Source organism: Chiloscyllium punctatum, chromosome 19 (assembly GCF_047496795.1).
Source record: "Chiloscyllium punctatum isolate Juve2018m chromosome 19, sChiPun1.3, whole genome shotgun sequence".
Classification (NCBI taxonomy): domain Eukaryota; kingdom Metazoa; phylum Chordata; class Chondrichthyes; order Orectolobiformes; family Hemiscylliidae; genus Chiloscyllium; species Chiloscyllium punctatum.
In genome coordinates, this window is record NC_092757.1 from 88194429 (window position 1) to 88206765 (window position 12337).

Consider the following 12337-nt stretch of genomic DNA (forward strand, 5'->3'; position numbering starts at 1 on the left):
ATTTTTTTCCTTTTAATAAGCGAATGACTTCCCTTGATGTTCCATGTGCACCATTTAACAAGACACCTAGCCATATCCCCTTTCAGAGATCCTTATACACCCGGGAGGGAGAACACTGCTTGCAATGCGCCAAGTACAAGTAAATGGAGACTCTCAGTGCCGTAAGATTGTGTATACAAAAACTATTCTAACACATCACTCCTATATGCATGAATTCCTACCACCATCTTTGAGAGGAACTAAAATTTCCCGCATTCTTAAGAAGGGGGAGGTTCCTGAGGATTATGTCTCATACACTCCCATCTCTCTATTAAATTCAAATGTTGAAATTCTGTCTAAGATTTTGGCACTAAGATTAGAGAGGTGTTGTCCTATATTGTCAAAGAGAACCAGACAAATTTTTAAGGGGTGGAAGGTCCTCTAATAATATTAGAAGGTTGCTGAATATGATCCTAGTATGTCAGCAACAATCTCCAGAGGTTGGTGATTTCCTTAGATGCAGAGAAAGCATTTGACTGGGTGGAATGGCTGTATCTCTTTGGTCGGTGAAGGTTTTATATCGCCACCCTCTGGCCACGGTCATCACCAACTGGGTGAAGTCTGGGAACTTTAGGATTGGCAGGGGTAGGCGTCAAAGCTGCCCTCTCTCACCGTTGTTGTTTTCGTTGGTGATAAGAGTCACTGGCAGAGGCCATTCATCAGAACGTCCACATAACCACTCCGGAAGAGGGATCGAGAGCACACAAGATTACAGTATATGCAGATAATGACCTTCTGTTTTTATTGGACCTGATGACCTCCCTCCCCATTTGATGCAATGTATTAATTCATTTGGGGCTTTTTCAGGATATAAGATTAATTTTGCAAAGTTGGAGGCTATGCCTTTGGGGGAACTTAAGGAAGTGCCAGAGGTTGAAGGTAACCCTAGGTTCCGCTTTAAATGGTCACAGGTGGATTTCCGATACCTAGGTATTTTTATTAACCCCGTGTTTGATGGGTTATTTCGGACTAACTTTTTGTTCACCTGCTCGACAATATTAGGTGGGACCTCCAGAGATGGGAGGCTCTTCCAATTTTGTGATTGGGCCGAATAGTCCTTTTTAGATGAATGTCCTCCTTCATTTGCTTTATTCCTCTGTGTATGCTCCCTATAATGTTTCCCAGGTCAACGCTGCGGAAACTTATGGATTGGTTTAGTTCTTTAGTTTGGCATCGTAGCGGCCCCTCATCAAACTTTACTTGCCTCAGGGGGTGGGGTGTTGATTTCCCAGACATCAGGAGGTATCAGTTGAGTCCCCTGCTGTCCTTTATGTGCGATTGGGTAGGTAATGATCCAGGCTTAGTATGGCTGGATATCGAGGCCTCCCAGGCAAAGTGCCCTCTTATTAACCTCTTGCTCATGGATAAGATGAGGACAGTTATGGACTACTGCCGGAACCCCATTGCTATTAGTACAGTCAAGGCATGGAAGGCAATGCACCAGGGTGAGGGTTGTTTATCCGAGACTTTGCCACTTACGCCTATAGTTGGTATGCCGGGGTTCCGACCAGGAATGATGGACTCAGGATTCAGACTGTGGGTAGCGAGAGGAGTTTCTAGTTTGGGAGACTTGTTTGAGGAGGAGGTTATGATGTCTTTCGAGCAATTGAGCTGCAAATATGGGCTGCCCAGTAGAGATCTTTTCCATTCTTTTCAGGTTAGGGATTTCATTCAGAAGAAGATTATGCTTCTCGCTAAGCCCTATAAGCCCGATACAGAGAAGTTGTTGCTACGTGCCGCAAGCACCCTTTCGGTTAGTGCCCTCTATCGCCTACTGGTTGGTAGGGCCTGATAGGATATCCAGGATATTTAACCAGAATAGAGAGACAGAGCTGTACAGCACGGAAACAGACCCTTCGGTCCAACCCATCCATGCCGACCAGTTATCCCAACCCAATCTATTCCCACCTGCCAGCACCCAGCCCATATCCCTCCAAACCCTTCCTATTTGTATACCCATCCAAATGTCTTTTAAATGTTGCCAAGATGTGAATTCTGGGAGCAAGAGCTAGGAGTGGAGATATCTTCTGAAACCTGGGGGGACATATGGGAGAACACGCCAAAGATCTCAATCTGTAGTAGTCATACGCTATGCAGTTAAATGTTCTGCACAGGTTTCATTTGGCACATGATCACTTTTTTAAAAAGGGGCACCTCCAAAGTGCCCCAAATGTAAAATAAGTGTAGGTACTCTTACTTGTTGCTTCTGGACATGCCACAGGCTCCGTGTTTATTGGAGCATTGTGGCGGGAGAGATAAGGAGGGTATTGAGGACCGAAGTTACAAATAGACCTGACATCTCTCCTTTTCGGTTTACCGAATTTATCATCTTTAGACTGGCATGAGAAGAAACTATTTAATATTTTTTTTTACTGTGCATAGAAGAATATTCTGATGAATTGGGTGTCCGAGAACCCACTGGGCTTGTTGGGATGGCGGAAATTAATTATGGAGCACATTCCCTTGGATCTTTTCACAAATATGGTGCACACACAACAGACCTTTTTTTAATTAGACATGGCAGCCCTTTTAGAGTTATTTGGACACAGATTTGTCTGCTATCTTAACTAGGGTGTTAATTTAACCAGGATAGAGAGAGACCGAGAGGGATGTACAGCACGGAAACAGACCCTTCGGTCCAACCCATCCATACAGACCAGTTATCCCAACCCAATCTAGTCCCACCTGCCAGCACCCGGCCCATGTTCCTCCCATCCCTCCCTATTCGTTTTCCCCATCCAAATGCCTTTTAAATGTTGCAATTGTACAAGCCTCCACCACTTCCTCTGACAGCTCATTCCATACACGCAGCACCCTCTGCATTAAAACATTGCCCCTTAGATCCCTTTTATATCTCTTCCCCCTCACCCTAAACCTATGCCCTCTCGTTCTGGACTCCCCCAACCCAGGGAAAAGACTTTGTCTATTTATCCTATCCATGCCCCTCATAATCCTGGAAACCTCTAAAAAGTCACCTCTCAGCCTCCCACACTCCAGGGAAAACAACCCCAGCCAGTTCAGCCTCTCCTTTTAGCTCAAATCCTCCAACCCTGGCAACGTCCTTGTAAATCTTTTCTGAACCCTTTCAAGTTTCACAATATCTTTCCGATAGGAAGGAGACCAGATCTGTTCACAACATTCCAACAGTGGCCTAACCAATGTCCTGTATAGCCGCAACATGACCTCCCAACTCCTGTACTCAATACTCTGACCAATAAAGGAAAACATACCAGATGCTTTCTTCACTATCCTACCTGCCTGCGACTCTACATTCAAAGAGCTATGAACCTGCACTCCAAGGTCTCTTTGTTCAGCAACACTCGCTAGGACCTTACCATTAAGTGTATAAGTCCTGCTAAGATTTGCTTTCCCAAAATACAGCACTTCGCATTTTTTCCGAATTAAATTCCATTTGCCACTGCTCAGCCCATTGGCCCATCTGGTCAAGATCCTGTTGTAATCTGAGGTAATCTTCTTCGCTGTCCACTACACCTCCAATTTTGGTGTCATCTGCAAACTTATTAACTGTACCTCTTATGCTCACATCCAAATTATTTATATAAATGACGATGTTGAGCCCTGGGCCATGGAAGGGGGCTTCCTGAGTTAATACAGGTATATATAAGCACTCCTGTTTTTTTTTGTTTAGGAGCTCTGTGCCAAGCATTGTTATTTTGTTTATATTATGCTTTTATGTGTTCATTTGTTTTCTTTTTTTAGTCACTTATTTATTGGTGTTGTTTTGCAGAGTGTTTGGTTCTGTTTTATAGGATAGGTTAGTAGATAGTAGACAGTAGTTGTATTGTAATTTGTGATTTTCTTTTTATTCTACTGGTATTTGTCATATTTTCCATAACTTTATATTTCTGTAAACTCAAAATATCTTTTTTTTTTTGCTAATAAATATGCTTACAAAACAAAGATGGAAAAAAAATAACCAAAGCCAAAAAAATGCATAAAGTTCCCTCTTAAAGTTGTAACTGCATTCTTGAAAATCACAACTTTGATTCTATAGGAATTCATGTCACTTGATGTCGACATGAGTTAGCTTCCCTTGAGCCAACCTTATTGGGGGAAAATATTGAAGCGTTATACCCTGTAAGTTGAAGTACTTTTCATTGTTAAATTTCTACATCGATAAATAATTTTTTTTTGTTTTCAAGTTGATTTTAGTATCCAAGAAAAATATTGTTTACTTCTTGCCACCTTCCATCCTGCTTCCCCTTTCATGACCCACTGCCTTCCTCAACTTCCGAGAATGCAGCTTTAGTCAATGCTGCCAGAGGTCTGTACCAGGACACCTTTACTCCTCAAGTTCCAGACTGCCTGCTTGAGCCACATTGTAGCTGCTGCCTGACAGCATCTTTTTGAGAGGCTGGAGCATCCCTTCTAGCTGGCTGCCCCTATCTAAAAGTTTGAATCATAAGGTAACTACAAACAGTAAATAATTTAAACACTGATTTTGCCCCATTTGATACTGTATACTTAACAGATCATTTAGAAACTTGTCTCCACTTTTTATAGTGGATGCATGAAAGTGGACACATGAAACCATTTTAAAGTCAACAAGACTGGTAGTGAGAAAACTTTAGGTGATTTGGATATTTTTACACTAATTTCTCGGATTGCGATGTTGGCCTTTAATAAATTTGAAAGCATAATCAGGAACCCTTTTTATCAGTGCGTGAGAGATATCAGTTGATCAATCAAATAGTGAAAATTCAAGTTGTCTTCTTTCCACACCACCGCCCTGCTGCCATTCCTGTCCTCCCCTCCTCCTTTTCAAATCTCCTTCTTTTCTGCCCTCTTGTATTTTGCTGCTCTTTAATTTGAATAAAAGTAAACGTTACGCAAGTGAGCAGTTTGGACACTACTATGCCAATCAAAATAACTAGTTAGCTTCATTTTTTTCCACTTTGCATAGATCTCTCATCCCTCTTCTCTCTGTTAGGGGAGGTGGTGAGGTGTGGAGGAACCTGAAGCATCTGTCTTATGCTTTCCTTGCTCTGTAACTGGTTGCAAGGAAATGAGGAATGAATGGTTCATATTATATTGATAGGTAGGAAAACAAGTGTCTAACCTGCACTTTCATATCTGCTAGATTGAATAACTGAGATCAGGAGTGCTTCAAGACATTTGCTGCTGTAAACCTACATTTGCCTTTCTGTGGTACTACTTTGTGACCCATCAGACTTTTGGAAACTTTGAGCTACTGCATTACCACTGTTTCTGTAGCTTAATTTTGATAGTATCCTCTTAGCATTGAACTTTATTTTCCCCACTTTAGTTTTAGTTAATCTACTGTATATTTAGTTTCTGAACTATAATTCGCAGCTGCTAAACTCTTTGTTTCTGCTGTTTCTTAAAATTAAAAGCTTATAAGTCAACAATGTACCCTGATTGGTTGCTTTGGTGCTTGCAAAGTTTTTTTATTCCTTCATGGGAATTATGTTGCTGGCTAGCATCTTTATTGCCAATTTCAAGTTGTCCATGAAAAGGTGGTGGCAAGCTGCCTTCTTGAACCACTCCACTCCATATGGGTGCATCCACAATGCCATTCAAGAAATCGTTCCAGGATTTTGACCCAGGAACAGTAAAGAGGGTGACAATGTTGTTCCAGGTAAGGATATATGGTTTAGAGGGCAATTTGCAGGCATTTATCTTCTGTACAAAGCACTTTTCAATCCAGGACCTATCAAAAGTTAGTGTTGCAGTATATCTTGTATTTGATGCACACAGCATCAGTCTTGGGGGGATTGAAACTTGAAGTTGCCAGATGGGGTGCCAGGTGCCAGTCAAACAAGCTGCTTTGTCCTGGATGATGATGAGTTTCTTGAGTGTTGGGCTAACGTAGTTGAAGCAAGTGAGGAGTATTCTATTACACTTCGACTTGTCCCTTTAGATGGTGAAGACTCAGGCAAATTACTTACTGCAGAGTTCCTAGTCTATGACCTGCTCTTATAGCTAGTCCAGTTTAGTTTCTGGTCAATGGGAATTCCTAGGAGCTAATAATGATGGAATCAATGATGATAATTGAATGTTAAGGGGAGTGTTTGGGTTCTCTCTTCTTGGCAATTGTGGTGTGGCACTCATGTGGTGTGATCAACATAAGCAGCAGTGAAGGAATGGTTTGGTGTCTGAACACCTGAATGTTCTTTTGATGTCAGACCCTTTAGGACATTGCTGTGCCACTGAAACTTGAGGAAAATAGTGCAGGATATGCTTCTTTATCCGAATATAATTCTTATCGTATTTGAATCTGCTCTGGTGATTGTGGCAGGTGCTGGCACTGGACTGTAGGAGATTACCTAATTATCACTGGCAGGATAGATAACTAGTTCAGTTGAGTGATAGAGAAAGAACAGTCGAATTGAGTTGTTTTGGGTTACCAATACCTCCAAATCTGGTTTGAGATTTTGAGAATTGATTGTCAAGTTAAACCAAACTTTACAGCATCTTGAGGCTGAAGGGACAGTTCCCACAGTTGTGGTGTGTTTGTTTTGAACCTCAATTGTATCTTGGAAAGCAGTTCGAAACAATCTTAAGATGTTTAGTTGTCACATGAGAAACTGGATTTACAAACATTAGAATATTTTGGTCCTTGCTTTTTAGAATAAGCTTACTGTAATGGCTTATTGAGTAGATATTTTTAGTTGGCCTGTTCAGTTGTTTTGACACCTGTCTAGAGCAAGTAGGACCTGAACCCTAACCATTTCGCTCTGATACAAAGACAGTATTACAAGAGCTCCTCCTGGTTTATTGAGTTGACTTGATCAAATGATGCAACATCTTCATGACTGGCAGGTTTATAGAAAATGCCCTAAGATAATAGCACTTGAAGTGGGAAAAGAGAAAGCGTTGCAGTTTGGCAGTGTGTGAGCAACTCTTACCTCTGAAATGTCGGCATTTCTCACTTTACACTGCAAAAACAAAAAGTTATTGTGACCTATTTTGTAGACTTGAAATGATTAAACTCCAGACATTTCTAATGAAACTTTTCTCAGGTTAAGTCATTCTGCCAATCAATGCTGGATGAAGGAAGCAAACTCCAGATTAACTGCTTCCTTGTCCTGTTGTTTTAATCTTTGGTCTGTTGCAAAGAAAATCTTAACTATGATGAAATCCCCTTTCTTAAAAGATCAAAATGGGTTGCATGTAAGTTTTGTGTATGTTTAAAAGTAGCAATACTTGACAATTTTGACCCTAATTACTACTTGAATTCTAGACAACATCAAAGATAAAAAGACTTTTATTTTATTGCTAAATGTTGGGTATTTTCTCCTGGATTGCAGGGAACAGTTTCTTCAATATAAATTCACGTAGAATAACTTTGAGAGAACCCTTTTCATCATGATATTTAATCCTATTTGTTCATGGATTAGCATCCTACAAGTAGACACCTCTTATTCATCTGCTTAATAAGATCAATAAAACACTTGGGTTAATAGAATCCAGGTGAGTTTGAATATGAAGTCTGCTTTATTAGAGATTAAAGTAGTGACCTTTGTTTTATTATGGTGATATAATAGACCTAGTTTCTGTATGGTATCATTGAGGAATGAATGAGCTGACTTCATTAGCTTGATTAGAATTCTAGCTTTCTAAACAAGTACAGTAACAGAATTTGCTGGAAAAGCTCAGCCGGTCTGCAGCATCTGTCATCTTCCGAGTTCTGAAGTAGGGTCACTGGACATGAAGCATTAACTTGGCTGCCTCTCCACAGATGCTGCCAACCCTAGCATGGGGGTGGCACTGCTGCCTCACCAGGTCAGGGACCCAGATTTGATTTCACCCTCCGGCGACTCTGTGTAGAGTTTGCACATTCTCCCAGTGTCTGCTGGTTTCCTCTGGGTTGCTCCAGTTTCCTCCCTCAGTCCAAAGATGTGCAAATCAGGTGGATTACTCGTGGGAAATGTGGTGTTGTAGAAGAGGGGTGTGGGTCGATGTGGACTTAATGGGCCGAATAGCCTGCTTTCACACTGTAGGGATTCTATAATTCTATAAGAATCTGAGTTTTTTCCAGAAATTTCTGTTTTTGTTTTCCAGCATCCATAGTTCTTTTGGTTTTTTTTTACCCCAAATACATGATTTGTGATGTTCCTTTTAATGTTCTTTAGTACAGCTCTATGTAAAATAAAAATCTTAACATTTGAAAGAAATCATCCCAAGGTAACAACATTTGTGTATTTAATTGAGAAAGGAAAGCACCTGTTAATTCATTCTGTGCTTTGGAAAATTTTGGTCTTTAAAAACATTTCTTCTTGTCTTTATCTTCTTCCCTGTCCGTATCCTATACTCTTCAGCGATTGGCCATTGAACTTTCACGTAACAGGACAGCACAAAGTTTATCGCCACCCGACACACGCTTGAGTCCACAAACTAATGATTGCTTAGACACAAGGACAAAAAAGCTTGTTCATAATGAAGATTTACCAGCAGAGGGAGCATGTTCGGTATTGCCAAACAACCAGGTGAAAGAGGAGGATGAAGAGGACAAGACCGTGCAAGATGACTCCAATGTAAATGGTTTTATTACGAGTACAGCCTTGTTCTACTTTTCATATCTGTTTTAAAAATAGTGTGTAGAACCTTTCAATCTTAAGTTTTTATTTGTGAAACTTTAAACAGAATTTCAAGAAAATATATTGTGACCTCTTCAAAATCCTAAAAATCTCAAACATTGCCTGCCATTCGCTTCCAGAAGAGTAAGAGTAATTGCCTTAGTCATTTGTGCTGCATCTATTGCATAACTTGCCAATTCTACATTTCTGCACATTTTTAGGACATTGAGAATCTGGCCCATGTATTTTCCTTTTTTTTAATTGTATGGCAAATAAGCATTTGTATTATTTTTAAATAGATGAAATGTGCATAGCTGCAGTAGCTCCTTTTAGGCAGTGTATCAACTGGTTGGTGACATACTTCTGCTCTGCTGCAGTCAGTTTGAAGATGATTGACTGAATCCGTTTCATGATCGGCAGACTCTGCCACATGGAGGACCAGTAGTGCTCAGATGGTTGGATAGGCAGGTTATTTGGAACTTCATGTTATCCCTCAGGCACCACTTCATCTCTGTGTTGCTCTTGAACTCTTTCTCTGGTGCCTTCCTGAATTAATTTTGAACAGCCCCAAACTTGAGTTGGTAGGAATGTTTGATCTCTTCAGAGTTGCTTTGAGCATGACCCTGAATAGTTTGCCCTGTTTTTACCATATTAGAATTCCCCACTGGAAGTTATTTTGGGAGTTTGGTTTTGGGAATGTGAACATTATATCCCACTTGCATGTTTGTTTGAGAGAGGTGGGCCCACCTTTCTTGCCACTGGAATTGAGGGTAGGAGGAAGGGGATTTGTGATGGTGATACTTCTCTAGAGCTTTGGGGATCCCATTTGTAGTTGTCCAAGTCTCCAAAACATGGAGGTACATTGAATTGTTACTGTCCAGAAAACCATGACCTTAGTCTTAGGTTTGAGACGCTGATCTTCGAAAATTCTGTTTCTCAGTCAGCTGAAGTCGATTTGGCACATTAAAGACAATGGTGAATTTTGATACTATGATTGTCTTCCAGGACATGGAAGGTGGTCTATGTTTCCAAGGACCTTCTCATTGAAGTGGATTGATGGAGGGAGGGATTGTGGGGGGGACATGGCTGGAAGAAAATTTAGTGTTCGGTGTATTTAGTGAGAGAGGCCTTTTGATAGTTTTTATGCTTCTGGTATTCTAACAACAGAACATTAGTAGGTTTGCTTTCAGGGAACTATGCACCTTCAAAGTAATGAAGTCCCCTTGAGTTTGGAGTGTCAAGTGGATCAACACAGTGTCGTGGTTCAGTTGATCATGTGTAACAGTTCACTTCTGTTCTCAAGTTCTTTAAGCTTTGCTTTCTCTTCTACTTAAAAAAACTTACTTGGTTCCACAACTAGTGATTGTAGGTGATGTAGGACTGACCACTAAATGGGGTTATTTTGGAGGAATGACCTGCTCAGACAACCCACCTCAATGGAATTCATCCATATACCCTACGTGTCATGAGACCCTTTTTCTGATGAGTGATTGTGAATATCATTTCCATTGCTATGCACATTTCAAAACGTAACTTGTGTCCCTACAGTTAGTGAAACATTAGATACGTAGATGAAATGTTAATTCCTTTTCTAAGTGCTTTTACTTAATGTAACATTTTTCTTTGTTTAGCATGATCTGTCTGATGGTGATTTGGACATAGAATGCCTCACTGTGGACGATGAATTGATCCAACTTGATGGCAGCAGCTCATCTGCTAGTTCCACAGCAACCAGTAATACAGAGGAAAATGACATTGATGAGGAGACTATGTTAGTATTGTCGTGCAATCTCCTACTTATCTATTTTATGTCTACTAATGCTATTTATGCTCAACATATGTTTCAAATTAAAAAAATCATTAATTTAAGTAAAGGAGACTTTGATTTATCAGGCCTCCGTTAGCTGTAACACACAGAAATTCAACTGATTCCATTTCATTGTCCTTTATATTCCTGCAATTTTTTTTCTCCCTCAGTATTTATTCACTTCCCTTTCAAAGTTTGCTACAGAACCAGTTTCCACCATTCTCTTACTGTTTACCAATTCCTAACCAGTCATTACGTAAATCAGAGTTCTTTTTCCCCTCGTTGCCCATCTGCTCTTTTGTCCATTTGTTGTTTATTTACTCTTCAGCTATGGAGATATTTTCTCCTTCTTTGCTGTATAAACCTGCATGATGTTTTTTTTTCAAATTCACTCACTGAATGTTTGCTTCGCTGTCTGGACCAGCATTTATTACCTATCCCTAGTTGCCCGTGAGAAGGTAGTGGTGAATTGCTACAATGCCAATAGGGATGGAGTATCTGGATTTTGACCCAATAACACTGAAGGAACAGTGCATTATTTATATACCTGGATTGTGAGTGGCTTAGAAAGGAACTTGCAAGTGACAGTGTTCTCGTTCTTTTCCTGCCAATGTCTTTTTAAACAGTTGTGTTTGGAAGATGCTGCCTAAGGAGCTTTGACATCTTGTTGATAGTACAAAATCTGCTATTGAGCATCAGTGCTGGAGGGACAGGATGTGGTGCCAATAAAATGGGCTGTTTTGTCCTGGATGGCATCAAACTTTGTGTATATTATCAGAGCTGTGCTCATCCAGGCAAGCGAAGAGTATTCCTTCTCACTCCTAACTTATGGCTTGTCGATGCTAGACAGGTTTTGGAGAGACAGGAGATGAGTTGCTTGCTGCAAGATCCCTAGACTCTGACTTACTTTTCTAGCCACAGTGACTATTATGGTTTGTGTGACTGGGCAAGTTCAGTTTCTGGTCAGTGGTAATGCCCAGGATGATAACTATAAATTCTTCTCTCTTGGAACCCTGCTAGTAAATCTCCTCTTTAACCTCTTGAGTTTGTTTCAGAGCGCGATACCTAGAATTAGGTACAACGTTCAAACTAGGAATGAGCTAATATGTTGCACAAGTTCATTATAACTTACTTTTGGCCAGAGTTCTTGTTCCTAATTTAATTACAGGAACATTACTGGAGAGATTTGGACCCTTCTTTGATGCCTCTTGTGCAGTACAAAGACACACCTTTGTGGTACTTGGACAAGGTGCTTGACAGCTACCACACCTCTCAAATTCACACTCTGCTTGAACCAATCCTTTGAGCAGACTAGAGGAGAATTTTCAACTAGGTCATTAGAGTGGTGATCCCGTACTATGTTCCTGATCTCTGAAGTGGTGTCGTTGATTTACTTCAAAGGGAAATGAATGATGGGAAACTTTGCTCAAACACGCTACACATTCTGATGACCAATTTAAGTAGCAGTCATCCTTCTTGGATTGAATAAATTTTTATGAAAATTATTTTGGTTTTGTTTAATTTACGAGCTGGCAGAGAAGATTCCAAACATAGCCATTGTCACATGCTGACATTACAGTACCTAAAATATTGGATCACATAGTGGTTACTAAGATAAATATTTCTTAAGAACATTTAACCTGAAATTTTGCAAAAATGGCTTCTGAGGAAACCTTTTTACATATTTTGATCATAGATGTGCCTTGGTCCTCTTCCTGCAGGTTATAAGACTAAGGCGTCTCACTTTTAAGATGGAGATGTGGTGAATCTTTTTTTCTGATGGTCATTAGCATGTGGAATTCTCCAACGGTGGAGGCTAAGTTATTGAATTTATTCAAGGCTGATTGGACAGATCTTTGGTTGATGGGCAAGAGGCTAGGGCTCTGGAGGGTGGGGTCAGACAAGAAGGTGAAGTTCACATCACAACCAC

The 12337-nt window shown here is 40.4% G+C and overlaps 1 protein-coding gene across 4 annotated transcripts in view; it reads left to right on the forward strand.

Moving 5' to 3' along the window:
- trim37 (tripartite motif containing 37) overlaps window positions 1–12337 on the forward strand; it is a 97398-nt gene that overhangs the window by 58594 nt on the left and 26467 nt on the right. For all 4 annotated transcript variants that reach the window (XM_072589989.1, XM_072589990.1, XM_072589992.1 and 1 more), the window contains exons 17-18: window positions 8343–8558; window positions 10232–10371. In XM_072589989.1, coding sequence (XP_072446090.1) covers window positions 8343–8558; window positions 10232–10371 — 356 coding nt within the window. The remainder of the gene's footprint in view (window positions 1–8342; window positions 8559–10231; window positions 10372–12337) is intronic.